The 25,654-nt window shown below is 40.5% G+C and overlaps 1 protein-coding gene across 1 annotated transcript in view; it reads right to left on the reverse strand.

Moving 5' to 3' along the window:
- LOC125462063 (broad substrate specificity ATP-binding cassette transporter ABCG2-like) overlaps positions 1–25,654 on the reverse strand; it is a 105,331-nt gene that overhangs the window by 32,069 nt on the left and 47,608 nt on the right. Inside the window, exons 6-13 of the mRNA XM_059652940.1 lie at positions 25,309–25,460; positions 21,721–21,852; positions 18,597–18,602; positions 15,853–16,091; positions 15,661–15,743; positions 8,588–8,677; positions 2,594–2,718; positions 780–934 (exon numbers count right to left, since the gene is read on the reverse strand). Of these exons, the coding sequence (XP_059508923.1) occupies positions 780–934; positions 2,594–2,718; positions 8,588–8,677; positions 15,661–15,743; positions 15,853–16,091; positions 18,597–18,602; positions 21,721–21,852; positions 25,309–25,460 (982 nt within the window). The remainder of the gene's footprint in view (positions 1–779; positions 935–2,593; positions 2,719–8,587; positions 8,678–15,660; positions 15,744–15,852; positions 16,092–18,596; positions 18,603–21,720; positions 21,853–25,308; positions 25,461–25,654) is intronic.

The following is a 25,654-nucleotide window of genomic DNA, read 5'->3' on the forward strand; positions in this document are numbered from 1 at the left end:
GCAAATTACGCAGTTGTGAGATTGACATAGCACACTGCTTTACAGTAAGATATTCACTCCCTTGACTGAGGACAACTGACCAGCAAGGCAAGTTGCCTGGTTGTGTGACTGCATCAATTGGCACACAAAACATGATAGTGTAATATCAGCAAGAGCTACAAAATCGAGAGAATAGCCCTGAAATGCAGTCTAGTCCAAACTGTGGGCTGGGTACCTGTCTGGGCTCATAAAGTGTCCCTGCTGCAGCCTTTCAATGCTAGTTATCAGTCCACCTTGCAATGTATATCCTTTTTTCCAGACAATCATGGCAGTATACCAGAGACGATCATCATGGGGATTGGCAAATGCCAGGTGCCAATGACCCTGGATGAGCAGGTGGTTGCTGTGGCTCACACACCGCAACAGTTTTGATAAGATAGAGAACTAAAATATTAATGAAGTGAGGTGGTCTGTTAATAAGGCATTTAACGAGCAATATTTCTCCTTAATTAGCAACTCATTGTTGAGCAGTGAGAAACTTGCCATACAGTTTGTCAAAACACAACAGATGCAACAAGATGTCCCTAACATGGAGATGGGCTTCGCCAGACTTTCCATCTGGTTCTACCATAAGCCGTGTCATTCAGGATTAAGATTCAGCTCTAATACTCTATAACAATGACAGCAGGTAAAGAGTTATTCATGGTGAAATGAGGTGTAAATGGTGACTAAGTCACAACAATGACTGGGGCAACATGCAAATGAGCAAAGCACTGAGGCCATGAGATATCAGAACTTACCATTGCAAAAACGAAAATACCATTGATTACCACACCTGCAGTAGTAATTGTATCTAATCCAGCGCTAACGGCCATAGCCAGGGATGTAGCTGCATATGACGTCAGTAACAGAATTAGCATAAAGAATAAAAAATTGGCAAGATTCCTCTGATAACCTGCAAAAGAAAAATAATCCATGATTCGTTATTTGGGTAATCAACCTTATAGATATGTTCTAATCAACATCCTTAGAGATGTTATTATGCTGGGGCAGGTAGGACTTGGGCCTGGGCTCAAAGAAAGGAACACTACATCATGCTATATCCCTCTAAATGGCTAAAGAACTTAAAGTATTACATCATTGACAATTCACCGGAATTATTCAAATGAGATTTTGTTATTTTATTCTACGGACCTTCTAGACAGGCTTAAAGAGTTCCAACATCACAGGAACAATCAATACGCTGAATTTTCCTGACACAGCTTAGTGTTCATTGCATCTGTCGGCTTTAAAAGTAGCAGCTTGGAATAATTTCAGGATTATGCACTGGAAATTTTCATTAGTGAGGGAAAGGTGCTAAGGTCCAAGCCCTCACCCAACTGTCCCGGGATATCTGGTATCAAGGTTGGAAAGTGGACATTTCAGACCTTCCACGTTTTTATAGAGTTTGGCTGCTTTTTGGTGATTGCATTTCACATCTGCACAGACGTGGCATGAACAATGAGGAGGACATGGTATGAAATTGTGGACCATTCTAAAGGTAAATTCAAAGGATGTTGGCAACTTCATTTGCCTTGATGCCTTGCTGTATCAAAACTCATATGTTTTAATAGGTAATAGGATCAAGGAAAGTTCTGAATGCTTCTCTTTGAACTCCTCAGGGGCTAAGAAAGAATGCCTCATGGAACATCCTTGGGTTATCCAGCCCAATTCTTCCAATGTTCAGTAAATTTCCAGCCCAGTTTGCCATCTCTTAGATCACACAAAGGGTAAGTATCCAATCTCATTGAAATTACTGATACCTCTCCATACTTTCTGGATCCCACTGATAGATAAATAAATCTCCAGTTCTACCTAATTCTAAATGCAATTGTTGAGACATTAAAAAGCCCACTGATGTCCAGGCACAGTTACCACATGTGTGCTCCTGCTTGCAGACATGAGATTGGCAGGGCTTCCAGATTCCTGGCATGTCAGTGCAGCCTTCTGACGGCTACTCCTGCTACCCTGTAGAATTGAATCAATATACTTGAAACCAAGACTAGAGACTTAACGTTGATGGTCACATGAGATTTAAGGAAGACAATGGAACTGGACACAGGTCAATTTGTAACTATTTTTGGGATGGATGATATAACAAATCCAAGGGAATACAGACACACAAGTAATTATCAAAATAATCATAATAAATACTCCTATAAAGTTTCAGAGTGGATATAATTTGTGGATATATTCATTTTCTTATCTTTGTAGAATTAACATTGGATTCAAGTGTTTGGTTAGCTCAGTCAGCTGAATGGTTGATTTACAATTCAAAATAACACTAATGGTATTAGTTTATTCCTGTACTGGCTGTGGTTACCATAAAGGTCCTGTCTTCTCAAACCTAGCCCTTGCCTGAGGTGTGCTGACCTGAAAAATGAGAGCAGCGCTATGATCCTCTGAGATTATGGTGACATTAGCATACCTTTACTTATATCAACTTCTACACTTTATTAGATGACAAGATCTCTGAACATAATCTATGCATCCAGAATTGGAAAAACATCATAGGTGATAATTATACATGCATTCTAAGAATGACTTTAAAACTTTGTAAACGTTATATATTTACCAACCATCCAATAGGTTATACACGAAAATACAATGGCAGGCAGAGTTCGTATGGGTAATAAGTCCCCTATTATTGTTGCTAAGAAGTATGCCGAAATCCTATAATATCCACTGATATATTCATGACTAAGAAAGGAAAGAACTGTATTAGTGAAATAAAAATAACAACTCTTTAATGAGATTGTGAAAGTTTTTGTTGTTTCTTTTACCATATTGATTAATCATATGACTTAAAGTTTTACATCATTAACAATTCAGTCCACTATTTGAAGTCTGCTTTCCACAAATTTTAACACCTGTGCTTGTTTACTCCAAATAGGTGCTTTCAATGCACTTCCTCTGATTTGAAGTAACATGTGAATCATATAAGGTATGGAAACTAGCATTTTTTTCAAAACTGAGTGTTTTCAGCAAAACATTCTTCAAAAGTCTTTTAGGATTACATTCCTATCTTTAATGTACTGAAACTGCTGCTTAGACAGAATATGTATTTCATGCTCAATTCCAGACAGACAATTGCTGAAGGATAAGACATGGATCATCATATACTATTGTATTTATTTAAAGTTTCAGTTTATTCACACACGCTTCCAAATCCAACAATCAGTTTCAATTGAGATAACAAAGTGTGGAGCTCGATGAACACTGCAGGCCAAGCAGCATCTTCAGTTTCAGTTTGTTTCTTTTTATGGCTCAAATGAACCTCCTGTTAATTCACAGCATCTAGAAACAACCAAGCACAATTACTATAAAAAAAACTTGGTGGGTGATTTGGTGATGCAGAAAAAGCCATTCTGTTGTGTGCTAAGAGCTCTTCAGGATATAAAAAACTAACACTCATATCTACTCACATTACAAGTCCACCCCAATTCTTTTCCTTCTATGCACTTTCTCAAATTCTTCATTACCCTCCAACCTGATCCTTCTGTAACTTGATGCCCAAATCAAAGTCACAGGGTCTAATGATAATGGGAACTGCAGATGCTGGAGAATCCAAGATAACAAAGTGTGGAGCTGGATGAACACAGCAGGCCAAGCAGCATCTCAGGAGCACAAAAGCTCACGTTTCGGGCCTACACAATTCTTCAGAGAAGGGGTTGGGGAGAGGGAACTGGAATAAATAGGGAGAGAAGGGGAGGCGGATTGAAGATGGAGAGAAAAGAAGATAGGTAGAGAGGAGAGTATAGGTGAGGAGGTAGGAAGGAGATAGGTCAGTCCAGGGAAGACGGACAGGTCAAGGAGGCGGGATGAGGTGGTAGGTAGGAAATGGAGGTGCGGCTTGAGGTGGGAGGAAGGGATGGGTGAGAGGAAGAACAGGTTAGGAAAGCGGAGACAGGCTGGGCTGGTTTCGGGATGCAGTGGGGGGAGGGGAAGAACTGGGCTGGTTTTGGGATGCAGTGGGGGAAGGGGAGATTTTGAAGCTTGTGAAGTCCACATTGATACCATTGGGCTGCAGAGTTCCCAAGCGGAATATGAGTTGCTGTTCTTGCAACCTTCGGGTGACATCATTGTGGCACTGCAGGAGGCCCATGATGGACATGTCGTCTGAGGAATGAGAGGGGGAGTTAAAATGGTTCGCACCTGGGAGGTGCAGTTGTTTGTTGCGAACCGAGCGGAGGTGTCCTGCAAAGCGGTCCCCTAGCCTCCACTTGGTTTCCCCAATGTAGAGGAAGCCACAACGGGTACAATGGATACAATATACCACATTGGCAGATGTGCAGGTGAACATCTGCTTGATATGGAAGGCATCTTGGGGCCTGGGATAGGGGTGAGGGAGGAGGTGTGGGGGCAAGTGTAGCACTTCCTGCGGTTTCAGGGGAAGGTGCCGGGTGCGGTGGGGTTGGAGGGGAGTGTGGAGCAGACAAGGGAGTCGTGGAGAGAGTGGTCTCTCTGGAAAGCAGACAAGGGTGGAGATGGAAAAATAGCTTGGGTGGTGGGGTCGAATTGTAGACAGCAGAAGCGTCGGAGGATGATACGTTGTATCCGGAGGTTGGTGGGGTGGTATGTGAGAACAAGGGTGATCCTCTGGGGGCAGTTGTGACGGGGGCGGGGTGTGAGGGATGTGTTGCGGGAAATGCGGGAGACGTGGTCAAGGGCGTTTTCGACCACTGCGGGGGGGATGTTGCGGTCCTTGAAGAACGTGGACATCTGGGATGTGCGGGAGTGGAATGCCTTATACTGGGAGCAGATGCGGCAGAGGCGGAGGAATTGGGAATAGGGGATGGGGCAGAGGCGGAGGAATTGGGAATAGGGGATGGGAATACGGAATAGGGACCTGGGCCATCTCCAACACATCCCTCACCTTCCTGGACCTCTCAGTCTCCATCTCAGGAAACCAGCTAGAAACTGATGTCCATTTCAAGCCCACTGACTGCCACAGCTACCTAGAATACACCTCCTCCCACCCACCCTCCTGCAAAAATTCCATCCCCTATTTCCTCTACATTGGGGAAACCAAGTGGAGGCTTGGGGACCACTTTGCAGAACACCTCAGCTCGGTTCGCAACAAACAACTGCACCTCCCAGGCGCGAACCATTTTAACTCCCCCTCTCATTCCTCAGATGACATGTCCATCATGGGCCTCCTGCAGTGCCACAATGATACCACCCGAAGGTTGCAAGAACAGCAACTCATATTCCGCTTGGGAACCCTGCAGCTCAATGGTATCAATGTGGACTTCACAAGCTTCAAAATCTCCCCTTCCCCCACTGCATCCCAAAACCAGCCCAGTTCTTCCCCTCCCCCCACTGCATCCCGAAACCAGCCCAGCCTGTCTCCGCTTTCCTAACCTGTTCTTCCTCTCACCCATCCCTTCCTCCCACCTCAAGCCGCACCTCCATTTCCTACCCAGCACCTCATCCCGCCTCCTTGACCTGTCCATCTTCCCTGGACTGACCTATCTCCTCCCTACCTCCTCACCTATACTCTCCTCTCTACCTATCTTCTTTTCTCTCCATCTTCAGTCCGCCTCCCCCTCTGTCCCTATTTATTCCAGTTCCCTCTCCCAATCCCCCTCTCTGATAAAGGGTGTAGGCCCGAAACATCAGCTTTTGTGTTCCTGAGATGCTGCTTAGCTTGCTGTGTTCATCCAGCTCCACACTTTGTTACCACAAGGTCTAATGCTGTGGTGATATTCAACACAAGTGAACATCTCAGGCATACAAAAGAACTGCATGTTAATATCAGAGAAGTAAAAACGGCCTGGGCTGGATCCTCCAACTTGCTCTTTCATTCAACAAGTTCATGACCGATCTGATTACTCAACATTCCCACTCTCCCAACAATCCTTTACTTATCAAGGATATATTCACCTGTCTTAAAAACATTCAAAGACTCTTCTTCCACTGACTTTTCAAGAAAAGAGGTCCAAGGAATCTCAAGCCTCTGTGGAAAAACAATGATCAATGTCTTAAATGGAAAGCCCCTTACTTTTAAATAGTGATCTCTCTTTGTAGGTCTCCTATAAGAGGAAACTCCTCTCCACATCTAGGCTGGCAAGACCCGTCAGTATCCTGAATGCTTCAATAAAGTTGCCTCTTACTCTTCTTAGTTCCAACGGACACAAGTCTCATCTGTCCAACCTCTTCTCATAAGACGAAGCCTCGCCATCATCCCTCCTCACATTTCACATGTTAGTCTAGTAAAACGTCACTGAACTGGCTTCAATGTATTTATATCCTTAAAGAAGGGCACTAGTACTGTGCACAGTACTCCAGATGTGGTCTCAGTGAGGTCCACTGTAGCTCAACTTCCATACTTTTGTATTTCATTCTCCTCACCAAAATGAAAATATTCCTTATGTTTTCTGTACAACGTATTTTGCTACCTTTCTCTTAAACATCAGCAAATTTGGCAACCATGCATTTGGCCCCTTCATTCAAGTCTTAATTTTAAAATGTTGAGGCTCCATCAGTGATCCCTGTGGTACACCACCCATTACAACTTGTTAACCAGAAAATGATCCATTTATGCCTAATCTCTGTTTACGTTAGCTAGCCAATTTTACCCCTACACTAGGAACTTTCATTTTCATAGTAACCTTTGACCAGCCAAGGTGAGGTGCTGGGCAGCCATGATTTGTTTTGCGCTCTTCACCATTTTTTTCTGCTACTTTGCTTCTGAAGGCATGGATAACCTGTACACCACTTTCAAACATTCAGCTGACGCAAAGTGTTAAAGGAGATTTTTTAAGAGAATTTAATTAGCTTCAACTGGAAGAAAAATGGTGAGGGCTATTGTGGCACAATGGAAGTTTCGACCAGGAGGTCTGAGCTCAAATCCCACTTGCTCCAAAGGTGTGTCATAGCACCTCTGAATGAACTGATTAAAAATGTCAAAAATCACACCTCTGATTCTCTCACTTCATTTCATCTGGAAGGAGAATGGTATCCCTGCTCCTGCTGGTAAACAGTCAGAACCAGGAATGGCCTTTTCTATAATTGATACACAACTAGATTACAATATTTATGGACCTGCAAATTCAGGCCCCAGAATTAGGCATGTTGGAGCCAGTATCTGGATATGTTTACATTTTTGCTGACTGTAACCCTCACTTGTGCCAAAGTGTACTCCTCCACCTGTCTCCATACTAAAATTGCCACCTTTCTCCCTCCTGGTAAGAGGATAATTGTGATCAAAATAAACTGCAGAATAAACATTTGTTCCTCAGAAATCAGTGATTTTTCCTGAAACAGTTTGGAAAACATGTCAATTGCAGCCTGAAGATTAGAAGAATAGTGCTGCTTGTCCCAGTTTGTGACCTTATGTGACCTTAAACATTTTGCAAATTTCAAAAAACATCCGGGGAATTATGGCAGATGAACCAGATAGAATCATTGAATCCCTACAATGTGGAAACAGGCCCTTTGGAGCAACAAGTCCACGTTGACGCTCAGAGCATCCCACTCAGATCCATTCCCTTAATCTACACATCCCTGAACATGATGGGCAATTTAGCATGGCTAATCCACCTAGCCTGCACATCTTTGGACTGTGGGAGGAAACTGGAGCACCTGGAGGAAACCCACGCACACACGGGGAGAATGTGCAAACTCCACATAGACAGTTGCCCGAGAGTGGAATTGAACCCGGGTCCCTGTCTCTGAGAGGCAGCAGTGTTAACCACCAAGCCACTGTGCTGCCTGGCCACAAGATGACGAGGAGCAAATCCCCTTCATCTCTCAACTGTAGTTGGCAGAATTAAAATCTGCACAGGGACACCCTAATGGATTTCAAGTTCATCGTCTTAACCACTTGACCACGACTACATACGTACAAACCAAAGACAAGCAATTAGGGTTTGTTCAGGAATTGAACCTGGGACCTCTCGCACATCCGCAATTGCTAATTCCCAAAGCAAGAATCATACTCCTAGACCAATAAACTTGAAAACTTAATGATACTCTGTTCAGAATAGCTTCACATACAATTTCTTTTCCAGTAGAAGTCATCAAGCCGAAAAGGAAAAATATGCAATTTTATAGTCTGGTTGGAGCTGGAAGTAACTGATAGATTCTTTTGTCACTGATATACCCCTGAAGTATCTATATTGGTGACTTATCATACCATCAGTACTTCCTTAGTGCTTCACAGTTAGTGGGTTTCTGTTAAATTCCAGTCACTCCGTCTTTATTTTTATATAGGCAAAGTGGCCTAATGTGATTGAATTTTCCCAAGCTCTCAACACCAGCATTCCAAAGGGCTTCAGATGGTGGAGCCCAGCTGAAAAGTTTAGAGGTGAATTGTAGCTCAACAGTGTTTATAATGGTTGGACCCATCCAGCAAAGGCTTGAGAATCACTGAATGAGAATAGTTAATTTTGGTTGAAACAGTACTAAGTAGCATTGTATTTTCCAAAGTTGATGATTAAAAAAAATGATTTCACATGAACTGACAGATTACTCGGTAGACATGCTGCGCAATGTCAGTAATCAAACCATCTAAAAATTTCATAAATAGCCATTTATAGTTAATGAACAACAACTGTACGCTCACATGAAAATTTTCCTGTCTTGGATGAACAATGCCACGGCAGACACACTACTAAAGCACTCGTACGAAGCAAGGAAATGGAAAGAACCAACTCTACAATGTAAGAAATACAACAATTAGCAAACTTCATCTAAAGTAAGCAATAAACATACCAAAATGCATGCTTTTTGGCTGGTACTACATATTAGGAGCTAACGTCTGCCCCCCCCTTCCCTAATATTTACAACATCCAACTTTATCCTGGTAAATATTTTGAATTTTTCCTCAGTTAGCTTGACGTTTTGCAAAAAAAAGAGATGCAGAAAGTGTGGATTTTTAGGCAGGGGATCATGGATCAGCATACTGTACTTAAAAACAAGGTTGGTTAGACACAAGAATTGCTCTAACTTGCTCATTTCCAATAATAGAAGGCTGTATCTATTGTGCAGCCATGGTCTTCAGTTCAGTGTGAGTGTCCCTTGCAAATTCCAGGCAGCCCAACAGAGTCTGTAGAAAATATGCACTCTGACAGCCTCCCATTTAATTCTGTTAAAGGGAAGTTGTAGTGATGCCTACAGACTAATACATAACTATTTATGGCCAAAGACAAAGAATCCATCCCACACTGAGCGAGGAATTTCTTGATTCAATGGCGCTGCTGTGGATACATTCTGTTAAGAGGCTAAAGAAAGGGCGCCATGTTTCCAATAGGGAAGCAACACGTCCTTCAAAATAACTCTAAAAATTAAATGGAACACCTGGCGAGGTTGTCAAAGCCAAGAATGTGGCACCACAATACACCACACCTAATACCCATGTACGCTCATTTCTCATCGTGCTTGATCCACAAAACTCCCACCACCTAACTCAACAAGTACCAGACTCAAGCATTTGTGACTTACCCATACTTTTATACTTCATCTATATGCAGCTTCAAAACTCACATCTCACAACACCTAGGTATACTTCTAACTATTCAGCAATGGAAAGCATCACCCATCCACACTGACTCACATTCTGTCTTCTCTTTTGCAGGCAAAGGTGGTATACAAGAATTCAATTAAATAGAACAGAATAGAAAAGAATATCCTTTATTGTCACGTATACTTAAGTACAGAAGTGTAGGAGAACAGTGAAAAATTTACAATGTCACCTTTAATGGTGCCATCTTAGGTACAAAGTACCTAGGTACAAATTTTAGATACAAAAAGAGGAATAAAAAAGAAAAGTAGTTGCATTATGTTACAGTGATTCATAGCATAAGTAAGATATATGACATTATAGTCAGATAAACAAATTAGAAATAAATATTACATTGCAGTAGCTCAGTGCAGGGGCTTCAACACGTGGTCTGATCATCTACGCCAGATCTCCGTCCAACAACCAAAGAGCTCCACTTCCCCAAGCCTTCAGTCCTCACTGCACCAGCTTCAGCTGCTCCAAGGTAAGTTTTCTACGGGACTGCTTCCCCGTGCTGACCTCTGCTCCAGGACTGCTTCCCCTCACTGGCCTCCACTCCAGGTTTTGATTCCTTACACCGGCCTCCACTCTTATGCACCTCTTGTACCAAATCTTACCCCACAACCTGAATGATGCATTGAAATTGGATTGGAGACTTGCATCCTCTCCACTCTCCCCTTCCCTTATCCCTAACCACTCACACCTTGTACCCCCGACCCTGCCAATGATGGTTTCCTCTCTTCTTCTTCCAACTTCCAAGACGACCTCTGCCTCCCAGGTGGTAGCATCGGCACCTTCATAATACCAAAGTTCAGGAGGGGACTACATACTAACACAAACACATATCAAGTCTGTATTGCACAGAAGAATTCAATCATACCAATCAATGTAAGCAATTAAATACATGTTTTAGCAGACCCATTTAAATGCATGAATCTCATTGAAGGTCCTCCGATTGTGGGTAGTGGATTAATGGAAACGGGCCATGAATTATACGCAGGCCAAAAGTCTGGCCTTTATGGGTGACTCAGCTTGGCAAAAGCATCACACATCATTCCAGGATAACAAGCATTCACTAAAAGTGATTATCAACCAACTATATTTTTATTGTGTGGCAGCTCTGGTGGTTGTGGTATCACACTTCACTGGTCTGGGGATCCACACAGCCACATGTGTATGGTTGATGTGTCCTGTAACATCAGAAAGTCCACTATCCTAGTAAATTTAGGTGACTTTTCATCTAGTCTTCCCTCCTCAGAGAGAAGAGAATGAAATCCTCTATCATCTTGTCGAGCAGCTTGTGGATTCTTCTGTGGATGGTGAGTGGTGAGTATTAATGGCACCAGCTGCCATTTGAAAGGTTGCTAAGAAGGAAAGGGCAATGAAAATCTTCTCTGGCATTTGAAAGACTGTGTCTGTAAAAGAGACGATAGAATTCCATCACCATAATCTTAGTAAAGTGAAGTCTCCTGAGGCACGACTCCAGTTTCCCCTAGGTAGCGGCAGTCATAATATGGTTAAATTTTACATTCAGTTTTGGGGAGAGATATGTGGGTTCAGGCCTCAAAAAAAAGATAAATTATGAAGGTACGAAAGCAGAATTGGCTAAAGTGAATTGGCAAATTAAATTAAAAGGTAGGTTAATAGAGATGGAGTGTAAAACATTTAAGAGGATATTTCAGAATATACAGTATAGACACATTCCAGTAAAAGAAATTTGAAGTGACAGACCCACCATCTGTGGTTAAGTAGACAAATTAAAGATCATATCAGACTTAAAGAAATAAAAACGATAACTTTGCAAATGCAAGTGGCAGGTCAGATGATTAAGCAGAATATAAAATAAATTAGAAATGATTTTAAGAAATTAATCATGAGGGAAAATAGAGTCCAAGAGGAAGTTTGCCAGAAATATAAAAACAGGTAATGGCAGTTTCTATAAATTTTTATAAAATTAAAATTAACAAAATAAGTATTGATTCAAAAAAAAGTCAGACTGGAGAATTAATAATGGAACGCAAGAAAATGGAGAGGAATTGAACAGGCATTTTGTATTAGTCTTCACTATAAAGATGCATGGAACATCCTAGAAGCAACATTAAGTCAAGAAATAGAAGGGAAGGAGAAACTCGAGGAAAATCATAATCACCAGAGAAGCGCTACTGTGTAAATTGTTGGTGCCACAGCTGAAAATTCTCTTTCCTGACAGACTTCATTCCTAGGGTCTTATAGGAAATGATGAGTGAGATAGTTGATGCATTGCTTTTAACTTTCCAAACTTCTCTTGATTTGGGACTGTTCCATTAGATTTAAAGATTGTCAATATATTTCTTTTATTCAAAAAGGGGAAGAGGTTGAAAGCTGGAAATTGCAGTTAGCTTAATATCTATCACAGGAAAAGTTTTAGAAATTACTATTAAAGAAGTTGATTCTGCATGATAGACTGGTTAGTAAGGTTAGCTCACATGGATATAAAATTGGTTTGAAGATATGAGACAGAAGGTGATGGTGGTGTTAGGTTTGTTTTCGGAGATTCTCGCAGACTTGATGCAATAACAAGACACTGACCTGTTTAGAAAAACACAAATCCTTTAATACAAAGCAAGTACAAGCTGTGGAGGATCACTGTACTCAACCCAGCACAGAATGCAGAGTCTCGTAAACAATTCTTCCTGAGCAACGGACAGTCCCCGCTTTTTATACCTTATCGAGTGCATAATACATAAAGTAATTTTACATCTCACAATGGCATGATTCATGAAACAACCACTACATCGAACAATGACATGATACAAAAACAATTACAATATCCAAAACATAAAGACAGCAGGATACAGTATTGATCGTTCGCGAAGTGACTGCTAATGACAGGGGATGATTTCAAGTTGCCGAAGTGATAGAAGGTAATGTCAAGCCGCCGAAGTATCTGGCTTGAACAAAACTCAGTGCCCTGGCCCCTTTACCAGAAACAGAAGTTACATACTTTACAGGATTTCAGAAGTCTCACGTCTTTACTAATGCTTCCCACCTCATCTTATTTGAGACAGTTTCCACATACCCCTATGCAGGAAGATAAAGATTTACAAAGTTTATACCTAATTCTAGTCAGGCAGGAAGTTTTAAGGCAGTGTCTGCATACCTCTGTGTAAGCAGATAAAGAGCATTAAATTATAGAGAATATAGAAATCAATGAGATGTTATCCCAATAACATCTCAGTGGAGGGGGATCAGAGATAATGGGAACTGCAGCTGCTGGAGTATCCAAGATAACAAAGTATGATCCAGCTTCACATCTCAGTGGAGGGTTGTTTTTTTTTGGAGTGGAGGCCTGTGACCAGTGATGTGCCATAAGTGTTGGATTCACCGCTTTTTAACATAAATATGAATAATTTGGATGTGAATATAGGAGGAATGGTTAGTAGGTTTGCCGATGACATCAAAATTGGTGGGTAATAGACAGTGAAGAAGGTTAGCTCAGAGTGCAATGGGTACTTGATCAAGGGAACTTGATCAAATAGGCCAATGAATGACGGGTAGAGTTTATTTAGATAAATATGAGATGTTGCATTTTGGAAAGGCAAATCAGGGCAGGACTTATGCTCTCAATGTTAGAATCCTGGGGAGTGTTGCTGAACAAAGAAGCCTTGGGGTTCAGGATCAAATTTCCCTGAAGGTGGAGTCACAGGTAGACAGGGTAGCGAAAAAGGCATTTGGTATGCTTGCCTTTATTGATCAGTGCACTGAGTAAAGGAGTTGGGAGGTCATGTTGTGGCTGTACAGGACATTGGTTAGGCCACTTTTGGGAAATTGTGTGCAGTCTGGTCTCCCTACTATAGGAAAAGTGTTGTGAAACCTGAAAAGGTAGCGAGCAAGATTTACAAGGATGTTGCTGGGGTTGGAAGGTTTGAACGAAAGGGAGAGGCTGAATAGCTTGGGGCTATTTTCCCTGGAGCATCAGAAGCTGAGGGGTTACCTTACACAGGTTTATAAAATTGTGAGGAGCACGGATAGGATGAATAACCAAGATTTTCTTTTTCAAACATAGAGGAGTCCAAAACTAGAAGGCATAAGTTTAAGGTGAGTGGGGAAAAATTTAAAAGGAGCCTAAGGGGCAACTTCTTCATGCAGAGAGTGGTGCGTGTATGGAATGAGCCGCCAGAGGAAGTGGTGGAGGCTAGTACAGTTACAATGTTTAAAAGGCATCTGGATGGATACACAAATAGGAAGAATTTAGAGGGACATGGGTCAAATGCTGTCAAAAATGACTGTATTAATTTAAGATATCTGATCAGCATGGACGAGTTGGGACTGAAGTATCTGTTTCCGTGCTGTACAATTGATGAATTTAAGTTATAACTGAGTATTTTGAACTTATCTAAGTAACCAGGCAGAGTCAGTATGATTTTATGTAACTATTGACCAAGCTATTGGAGTGCTTTGAGGCCATAATAGGTGCTGTGAATAAAGGAGAATAAGTGGATGTATTATACTTAGATTTCCAGAAGGCATTTGATGGTGCCAGACCAAAAGTGATTATGAAAAATAGAAGCTCATGGTGTAGGGAAGCATGGTGACATGGAAAGAAGATTACTTGGCTAACAGGAAGCAGCAAGAGGGTATACAAGGGTCTTTTTCATAGCAGCATGATGTAATGAGCGTGTGCCACAAGGATTGGTGATGGGAACTCAGCTATTTACAATTTATATAAATGACTTAGATCAGTGGTCTCCAAACCTTTTAATCACAAGATCACATTTTGAATTTAAGTGCAACATAGGACATAACCCAGAGAAAATATAGAACGCACACCTTAATTTTGGTGCTTTACAAATCTAGAATACAAATCTATATGTAATTATTCATAATTTTGTCTTCTGTTCTATAAATAATTTTGCCCTCTATTCACCATGTCTCATAATATGTGACTGCATATTATCTGCCAGTGCCTTGAATTCTGTTACCCATACCTAACTTTCATGAATCTTTTTTCAATAATCAGCTTTAGATCATAAGAACTAGGGGCTGCAGTAGGCAATTCAGCCCTTCCAGCCGCTTCCGCCATTTGATACGATCATGGCTGATGTCATTTCAGCCTCAACTCCTCTTTCTCCTCCTTAATTTTATTTAATGTTCGTGCATCTGCCGCATTCTGGAGTAGTGAATTCCATAAAATTCAGACAAGTAATTTCTTGTCATCTATTTTAAAACTGTTACCCCTCATCTTATAACTATGATCTCACATTCTAGATTACTCCATTTGTGTTTGCTCAATGGTTCCCACTTTGGCAGAACTCTAACAAACCTAAAAATCTGATTTTCAGAACCTTTCGTACAGTCTCATGCCTTCCTCCCACTGTAACTCCCTCCAGCTCATATTTCTTCAAGATCTTTGCACCCCTCTAGTTCTGAAGTGAGGTTGCACCATAAATAATCTCCTTTTTAGATATCCACCATAAAATTATTTTATAATGGGAACTGCCAAAAGCAACATACATTGTGTTCACACTCTCCCATCCATAATGCTATTGTAATGCTAACATTAGCAGTAGGGTTTGAAATGCTTACAAAACTGATTTCCATTATAAATGTGGAGATAGCAATATAATAATGGTCAAAGCCAGTAAGAAATCTGTGTAGATTAATTATTTATAATATATTATGAATGGATAGAGTGATTGGATGAATTAGTGTATTCTATTAAACTCCTGCTAGGAGGCCACAGGAATATGGCTAAATCCATTGGAAAGCAATCGGTAGAAGGTTTCACTGAGTCCCTGTAAATTCTTGGATTTTCCAGTTGGTCTTGCAAGGTCTTGCTCCTTAAAAATGCTAGTAATCTCAGTTTTTGGTGAAAAGAAGTGTCAAAATTCTGATAGATGACAGATATCTGACAGATCAATTGCAGAGATCCAGGGTCCTATGAGATCCAGTGTCACCTGAGCAAATACCCACTCCACCATGCGCATGGCAGGTCACATGCCAGTTGCACAGTTATCTACTGGTCTCTTTCACTAACTCAGAAATTCCAGGATCACGTCTTTGATTTTTTTCATGTCCTGATCATTCTCAGGAGGCAAACAAGCTGGTAAACTGCAAGAAGTTAACAAATCCTTTTCCACAATGAATTATCTATGTACCTGTTTTGAATTCCACTTGAATCAAGTTTTAGTCCAAAATAAATCGCACCAAGAAACAATCCCAGAAGACTATTAAGAAAAACCTGCATTGAGATTGTAGAAGTAATGTTAAGTCACTTCAGCAGAGGTACGCACAAAATTCTCATATATTTAAACAAGTGCTTAAATCAGTTTGTATTTAATTCGTCTCACCTCAGCAATAGATGACTGCGGGTTTCGAATAAAGTTCTTAAATATCCGGTTACTAACCCAGAAAAGTTGATTTAAGAAGCTTGTTGTATATGTAATTGACTGCATTTGTATTTCTTTTATTCCTCTATCAACCCTAATCGCATCTATCTGCATAAGCATTTCCACTGTCTCTTGATATTGGCTTGATTTCATATAGGATTCAGCCAGCTTCTCTGCAAAGGTTTTTTCTTGTTCCGTATCTGAGGTTGATTTTCCTGCAACTGAAAGAATTAGCAAATCTACAAAAATATTAGGATTTCACCTTGAAAGGCAACAGACCCAAAACGTTAACCACATTTTTGTCCAGAGGTACTGCCTGACCTGCTGAGTTGGTCAGTTCATATATAAGAATTTGAGGATTTCAGTATTTTGTTCTGAAAATAATAACTATTCATGAAAAATTCTAATTACCTAGCACTTTTAATGTTAAAAAGCATTCTTAGGTGCTTCACAAAGAAAGGAAGCAAGTATCACTCCTTTGTAGAATGTTTAAGAAAGGTGCCTGGATTTGGAGGATGATTTTAGATAATTAGAGTTAGATTGATGCTAAAGATTGGGAAAGGCATTCTAAAAGTAGGGTCTGGACAGTTAAAGAATCCGTGATCAAAATGCAGTGATTTTTCTATATTAAATTTATCTGTGATAGAGTAGGAGGACCAGAAAATGAAGGATATGCAAAATTGAAAGGAATTTCTAATATAGGGCAGACCCAAGAAGAATTTGTAGACTGGGGCAATGATTTTAACTCATCCATTTAAGAAGGAGGTACACTTGCATATCACTGCAGATGACTAAGTGAAGCTTGGCGAAAAACAGGGCATTGGCTTTTATGTAGGTGCAGACTTTTAAAACATGCACTAACACTTTATTTCCCTTCCTTACAATGGTGGCAGAGGTATGAAAGAAGGTATAAACAGTGCAAAGCCGCTAAACACAGTGAATTAGGGCACTCAGAAGAAATCGTAGTGGCTTAGTAGTAAATCTACGGCAACAAGCGATATCCAAACTCCACCACGCACTAATCAAGAGGAGTATTCAGTCCTTATATCAGCAAACATAATGGTATGGATGAGGAAAAGGCTTAGAAATTGTGTGCAACTGATACAATATAATGAATCCAGGGATAAGAAGCTGTAATTGCAAGAGACTTGGGCCAATGTTAATTTCCACATATAATTAATAGTGGGTGATAATGGGTAAACTGTCCTTCATACAGCCACTCAATCTTTGATGATGAAATGTTTACAAATTCAATCTTCTGAAGTGAACTTACCAAATCCTCTCTTTTAATAGCAAGGAAATACCAAGGACTAGTGCTTGATTGTAATAAGTAAAGATACTGACAAATCCTTACGTACTTGAAGAACTGGTCTAACAACCCGTTGGTTCTTATCTACTAAGAAGACCAAAAGCTGGAGATCACAGTAGTTCAGGCAGCATCCATGGAGTGACAGCAAACTAACATTTCAAGTATAGATGATTCTCCATCACAGCTGAAGTAAAGTCTGGAGGTGATAGCATTTATGCTGTAGTTAAGGGGGACAGGCAGTGGTGGGGTAGGGAGTTTAGGATCCTGGGGAATAAAAGATGCTGACAGTTCAAATTAAGTGATTGGAATGTGGGACAGGCAGAAAAATAGTGTGTCTCCTGTCAGATTTGAAAGGCAGACAGTGGGGGCAGGGGAGAAAGGGCATGATAACAAGCTAAAAGAAAGGGGAAAAATGTCAGTGTTTGGTTTCTTCAGTCTAGAGTGAGCCATATTGGTTGAAGTGAATACAATACACAAGATTGGAGGAAGTAGAGATGAAACAAAAAGCAGTATTCCATATGTAGCTCCTCCAATCTTATATACTGCATTCATTGCACCATTGTGGCCCATTCTACATTGGAGAAACCAAACTCATGCTGGGTGACCAGTTTGTGGAACACCTCTGGTCTATGTGCAAGCATGACCCTGACTTTCCCGTAGCCAGACATTTTAGCACTGCATCCTTGGCATGCTGCAGTGTTCCAGTGAATCAAACAGCAAACTGAAGGATCAACATCGCATCTTCAGACTCGACAATTTACAACTTTTGGACCTAATATTGAGTTCAATACTTTCAAACTGTGAACCATTTCTTCCCTATTTTAAGCTTGTTACTATGTCCTTTCTCCCTCCCATCATCCCAGTGTCTGTCCTTTCAAGTCTGGCAAGAGACACACCATGGTTCTGCCATTCTCACATTCTGATAATCTCATCTGAACTATCAGTATCTTTTAGAATCACAGAATCCTTTAAATGTGGAAGAAAGCCCATCAAATCTACACCTTACCTCCAAAGAGTAGCCTGCTCAGTCTTACCCCCTTACCATATCCCTGTAACACACTGCATTTCCCATGGCCAATCCCACTTAACCTGTACATCTTTGGACTGTAAGAGAAAACCCACACAGACATGGTAAGAATGTGCAAACTCCACATCGTCACCTGACATGGAATTGAATGCTGGTTCCTAGCACTGTGAGGCAGCAATGCTAACCACAGAGCCACTGTGTGGCCCAACAGTGTTATTGGACTTGAAAGATTAACTCAGTTTCTCCTTCCACAGATGCTGCCAGACCTGCTGATTTTCTCCAGCATTTTGTTTTTATCACTACTACAATGTTCTATTCCTTGTAAGAAAGCACGGCATGCCTTCTTAATTACATGCTACACATGCAGACTAACTTCTTGACTCATGCACCAGAACACCTAAATCCCTCTGTCCATTAAAATTCTGCAGTCACTCTCCACTTAAGTGAGACTATTTTTTGATTCATTCTGCCAAAGTGAACAACTTCACACTTTTCCATATTATATTCCATCAGTCAGACTTCTGCCCATACACTCAACCCATTTATAACCATCTGCAACTTCCTTACTTCTTCGTCATAACATACATTCCTACATATTTTGGTGGTGCCTGGAAACTTAGCCATCATTCTTTCAGCCCTCTCATTTAAGTCATTCAAGCCAATTGTAAAATGTCGAGACTCCAGCACAAAACCCTGCAGACCACTTCTCATTACATCTTGCAAATCAAAGATTCATTTATGCATACTCTAGCCCTGACCCAATCTTCAATCAATGCTAATATGCCACTACCTACACCATGAGCTTTTTATTTTCCACAATAATATAGCACCCTATCAAACACCTTCTGCAAGTCCAAATATGGTACATCTACGTGCTCCCCTTTAACCACAGGCCATTTTGTTCCTTCAAAGAGCTTGAATAAATTGTTAAGCACGATTTCCCTTGGACCAAAATACTGGCTCTTTCCAATTATCTGAACGTCTTATTAAGTGGAAAAACTCTAACATCTTCTGCACAATAGATGTCAAACGAACAACCTATAGTTTCTTCTTTGCTGGCACCCCCTTCTATAATTTGAGGGGCTTTATTTGCTACTTTCAGGAAGGAATTTGAAATCAAGGATGAGAAACTAGAAAGCTGGTGTGTGGAAGTTGTTCAGAAGGAACAATCAGGATTAGTTGTGGTACCCATACAGTCACACAACATTTGAACAGAAGCTGCAGGTATGAACATGTAAATATCTCTTCACTGTTTTGTTTAAACATTGGTCCTCATGCAGAGACAAGGTAGTGACTATCAGCGGGTTGTTCAGTTAGTGGCAGTGGCACCACTATACCCAATTCTGTCCTCAAACAACATCTACAAAATACATGTTTTCTGTAGGCAAATGGGCAAAGGAACCCTTTGCTTTTCTCCCTAAAGGGATCAATGCCGGCATAATTCAACTGAGGTGCATTTAGCTGGAGATTGAAACAGAAACAATCCTGATCTATACAGTCAGGTGCCAGCTATGCCTATGATAATTTCATCCCTTTTTAAAGTAAAAGATATAATATATATCAGGCCATTTGTTTTGACAAACGGAAGAACTGTTTGAAGAGAAGTGAAAATGGTATTGAAGCCCTAACATTAAAAATCATTTCATCCTCTTCTAGATCATATCACAAATTCGATCCATGTCAACTTCCATTTAACCACAAAACAATAATTAAAACCTCTTTGCTTTGTCTGGTGATTATTTCTGAAAGTAGCATAAACTAAAGGCTGACCATGTGCCTTCTGGTTTTGAAGTTGGTTCAAGTCCATAAGGCTTTAGAAAGGTGTGCAATACTGGACTCTGTGCTACAGGTAGAAAGTTGAGAAGTAGAGAGATGACAATGTCGATTCAGAAGGACAATTGTTTAGAATGAGGACATTCAAATCCAAAAAAAGACAAAAAAAAATGAAACTGTTCACTTTAAATCAAAGATAAAGGATAGAATAGCTAGAATAGAATCCCTAGTGTGGAAACAGGCCACTTAGCCCATTTCGTTCACACCGACCCTTGGAGCATCCTATCCAAACCCATCCTCCTATAACCCACCTAAGCCACAAATCCCTGAACACAATGGGCAATTTAGCATGACCAATCCACCTAGTTTGCACGTCTTCAGATTGTGGGAAGAAACCGGAGTACCTGGAGGAAATCCACGCAGACACAGGGAGAACATGCAAACTCCACACAGACAGTCACCTGAGGGTGGAATCAAACCGAGGTCCCTGGCACTTTAAGGTAGCAGTGCTAACCACTGAGCCACTATGCCGCCCTAAATGAAATGGTGATGATATGATAATGGTAGGATGAAATGGTAAAAATATTTACAATTGCGGAGACAAGAAATATGGGATCAGACAGTTTCCAGTGAATGAAGCACATGGGTAGAAGATTGAATGTGAGAGATTCAGGATAAATTAAGAGAGGAAGAAAATTTGTTTATACAGTAAAGGTTGTAATGTTGTGGTTTCCATTGCTGGGAGTTTGTGATTTTAAAAATATTTATCAATATTTAAAAATTGTTGGATTACTGGTTGAAGGAGAGGGGAAATAACAGAGCAGGAAGCAGCTAAGATCGGGAGTGTGATGAGAAGTAGTATGAGGTTGGGGCAAACACCTGTTATAACTTCTATGTAAATAGAAGATAAATAACAAACCTCTACCTCAGCATCCAAGTAAAGTTGCAATCCCTGGATGTATTTATCCAACTCTATTCTGAAAAGTTCAAGGGTCTTTTTCTCCAACAGCACCCTACACCCGCTTCCCCAACCCTGCCACTCCCAAACTATAGCTTAAATGCTGTCCACTTCACACATCAAGTTAGCTGTAATGAAGAGTCATATAGCTTCAAAATGTGAGCTTGTTCTCTCTCCGTGGGCGTTATCTGACCTGCTGTGGTCTCCAACATTTGTTGTTTTCAATACAGATTGCACCATTTGCAGTAATTTACTCCTACTTTCTTATCTATTACCTGCTCCATGTGCACATGAATCTCTTTTTCCCTGTCATTCGTTTGGCTATACCTACCTAAAATAGTACTGAAAGAAAATTTTGGGATTTCAGTTTACTTAGAAAAACTGAAGTTACTTGGCAGTATCCATTATTAGCTATTCAAAAGAGATCAGAAGAATAAATTTTACAAGTTTGTAACACTGGCAGTTCTGCGACCTGACATTTGCTTTGGGAACGTGAATAGAGTTCAGTACAAGAGTGTGTAGCATTTTAACATTGCAGAGAATCAAACTGGTTACGATGCTCTGTTTGGCCAAACTCCCCATCCTAACGTTCCAATAATATGAACTCCTGGATTAGGATGCACATAATGAAACACATAATTTTCTTTCTCCAGTTTTAAGTTCAAAAAGTTAACCATAACATTTTTCATTTTTCTGTAGATGAAAAATCATTAGTTTTAGGAGGAATAATTAACAAAATTTCTGAAATATCAGCATAAGTACCTGAATTTTCATTGTCTAAACCTACTGCCAGCTGACGATTTTCTTTACTATTAGTGACAACTGGAATGGAGTCTCCATTAATAACATCTAAAAAGAAATCTGCTGGATTGTTGAAGGTTTCACACTCATAGCCTGAAACAAAAGACACAACACCAATACTTATATACTGGATTTTCCTTGCAGTATCAAGTACCTGAGAATTTTGAAGAAACTGATTACTTTATACCCCTCTTTAAGGCTTTCCTACTGTTACAGAAAGAGGAGGAGAGACACGTTCAAACAAGTAATTTTGTTCCTCTCTATCTGCAATCATCATGGTTTAGTTTTGAAAAGGTGTGTTTCTAAACCTCTGCTAGTACGTAATCAATTTTTATAGACCAGCAGCAAACTTTTGTGGGTTTGGGCAAAGATACACTTATCCTGAAAGATCTAATGCTACATCAGTCACATTGCACATGTTCAGGAAAAATATAATTAGGGAAGGCAGTGCCCTTCTACTGGTATTAAACCAAAAGAATGGTTGAGGTTATAGATTTGCTCACCAAGCCGGTGTGTTTGATTGCAGAATTTTATCACCTGGCTGGGTAACATCTTCAGTACGTCTCCAGTGAAGCACTGTCCCGCTTGTTATTTACATGCCTCGGTTTGCTCGGCTGGTGGGCATTAATTCTGATTCTGTTTCTCAGTGGTTTGTATATTGGGTCCAGCTCAATGTGTTTGTTAAAGGAGTTCTGGTTGGAATGCCAAGCCTCCAGGAAGTCCCTGGCATGTCTCTGTTTGGCCCATGCTATTATGGATGTGTTGTCTCAGTCAAATTCATGTCCTTCTTCGTCCATGTGTATTGAGACCAGCGAGAATTGGTCATGTCTCTTGTGGCTAATTAGTGTTTGTGTATCCTTATTGTCAGTTTTCTTCCAGGTTGGCCTATGTAATGTTTCTCACAGTCCTTACATAGTATTTTGTATATTATGTTAGTTTTATTGGTTGTGGGTATGGGATCCTTTACATTCATCAGGAGATGACGTAGGGTGGTTGTTGGTTTGTGGGCTACTCTGATATCTGACCCTATCTGATCAATCAACAAACACATTGAACTGGATCCACTACACAAACCACTGAGAAACAGAATCAGAAGTAATGCCCACCAGCCTAGCAAACTGAGGAATGTAAATAACAAGCGGGACAGAACACCAACATTTCACCTGAGGTGCACTAACAATATTACCTAGCAGGATGACAAAACTTCTGCAAACAAACACACCAGCTCGGTGAGCATGTCTACAACCTCATCCACAACCCAAGCTACAAATCTACTCAAAAACTTCAAGACAGTAATTATCAGTTTGTGTGTCCTTGATAGTTCAGTGAAGGAGGAAGTCTTTCCCACTCCTAATTTGGATTTGAGATAGCTGGGGTTGGATATCCATAATAATTGCAGGTTTCTTTGAAGAGAATGCTGTTTCAGTAGTTTATGTAGACAGACACTTATGGCTGTTATATCAGGGGCCTAATTTCCTTACGGGAGAACCTAAAACTCTGAAATGATTATTAAGCTTCTCAGTTCTTGAAAGTTAAAGTTGGTAGAGCCTTTTTCTACACCTGCTGCTTTGTCATTTTTATTCAGAAAAGCAACGGGATAACAGGGTTTCAATATGAGGAAATTCAGCAGGACAAAATTAATCTGCATTTGGACAGGAAGGGATTAATCAAGAACTTCAGCATGATTTTATTAAAGGTGGTCATGGCTTACTAACATGTATTTTTCAAAGAGGTTTGGGAGATAGATGAGGGCAATGTTTTTGATGTAGGTCGACTGGGACTTCAGCAAGGCTTATGATAAGGCTGCATTGGAGACTGATAGCAAAGCCAACTGGATCTGAGGAAATTTAGCAAAGTGTATCCACAATTGGCTGAGGAGCAAGAAGCAGAGAGTGACAACTGAGGGGTGTATTTCCAACTGTGAGTCCCAGAGGAATCATTGTTGGGGCTCTTGCTATTTGTGATTTATAATATTTGGAATACTGCATTCAATTCTGGCCTCCCTGCTTTAGGAAAGATGTTGTTAAACTTGAAAGGGTTCAGAAAAGATTTACAAGTATGTTGCCAGGGTTAGAGGCTTTGAGCTATAGGGACAGGCTGAATAGGCTGGGGCTATTTTCACTGGAGCATTGGAGGATGAGGGATGACCTTACATCATTGTGAGGGGCATGGATAAGGTGAATAGTCATGGTTGTTTCACCAGGGATGGGGAGTCCAAAACTAGAGGGCATAGGTAAAGGTGAGAGGGTAAATATTGCCAAAGGGACCTAAGGGGAAACTTTTTCACACAGAAGGTGGTGCATGTATGGAATGAACTACCAGAGGAAGTGATGGAGGCTGGTACAATTACAATATTTAAAAGGCATCTGGATCGAATTATGAATAGGAAGGGTTTAGAGGAATAAGGGCCAAATGCTGGCAAAGGGATTAGATTAATTTGGTATATCTGGTTAGCATGGACAATTGTGCACAGTTATAGAGTCATAGAATCATTTGACACAGAAACAGAAGCTCAGTTCAATCCATTCCATGTTGACCAAGTTTCCCAAACTAAACTAATCCACTTGCCTATGTTTGGCCTATATACCGCTAAAGCTTTCGTATTCTTTTACCTGGCCAAGTGTCTTTTTAAATATTGTAAGTGTAACTGCATCGACCACTTACTCTGGCATTCCACATACAAAACACCCTCAGTATGAAAAAGTCATCCCAAATGTCCCTTTTAAATTTTTCTCCTCTCACCCAAAAATATGCCCCCTGGTTTTAAACTCCTGCATTCTAGGCAAAAGACCTTATCTATGCCCCTCATGATTTTATAAACCTCTACAACGTCACCCATCAACCTCCAACGCTCCAGTGAAAAATATCCCAGCCTATCCAGCCTCTGCTTATAATGTAAACACTCCAGTCCTGGCAACATTCTGGAAAGTCTCTTCTGAATCCTCCCCAATTTTATAATATCCTTCCTATTGCAGGGCGACCACATTACAGAGTCCACATTACAGATGAGATTATGCTGGAAGTCTTAAAATGCATTAAAATAAAACTGGGACCTGTTGAAGTATATTCCAGGACTTTGTCAGAAGATAAGCAAAAAATTGAGGGGCCCCTAGCAGAGATATTTGTATAATCAACAGCCACGGGTAAAGTGCTCAAAAATTGGAGGGTGGCTAATGTTGTGCCATTATTTAAGAAAGGCTGCTGGGAAATGCCTGGAAACTACAGACCATTGAGCATAACATCTGTGGTTGTTAAGTTGTTAGAGGGGATGCTGAGATACAGAATCTACAGGCATTTGGAGAGGCAAGGACTCATTTGGGATAGTTAGCATGGCTTTGTGCATCCCCATATTTATTTGTAATTTGATTGTGTAGAAATCTATCAATCTCAATTTTGAACATTTCTAATGAATGAACATCCACTCTCCTCTGGACAGATAATCCAAAGATTCACCACTCTCTGAGTGTAAGCAATTACCACTGAGTGCCCCGAAACTTTCTGCACTTAATCTTAATCTATACGGTTAACATCTGCTTAAGTGTTTCTCACCAATAGATAAAAAGTACTGTAATGCAGTGTTGGCTGGACCATGATATACCATTCTTCCATTCAACAGCAATGTCAGGCTATCAAAAAGCTTAAATATGAAGTATTGAGGTTGGTGGATAGAGAATATAACTGTTCGACCATATTTTGATAGTCTAGAATGAGAAAAATAAGAATTCACAAAGTGTATTGAGAATATGCTTAAAATCCTACACAGGAAACTCCACAGCCTCTTCTCATTGATAGTTATGACTTCAGCAGGACATCACAAAATCCTCCTTTTTCATATCTGGGCAGAGTCATTGCCAATTTTTAACTTAAGACGAACATTTCTGGGACTTAAGTATAA

This window comes from Stegostoma tigrinum, chromosome 20 (genome assembly GCF_030684315.1).
Source record: "Stegostoma tigrinum isolate sSteTig4 chromosome 20, sSteTig4.hap1, whole genome shotgun sequence".
Classification (NCBI taxonomy): Eukaryota; Metazoa; Chordata; class Chondrichthyes; order Orectolobiformes; family Stegostomatidae; genus Stegostoma; species Stegostoma tigrinum.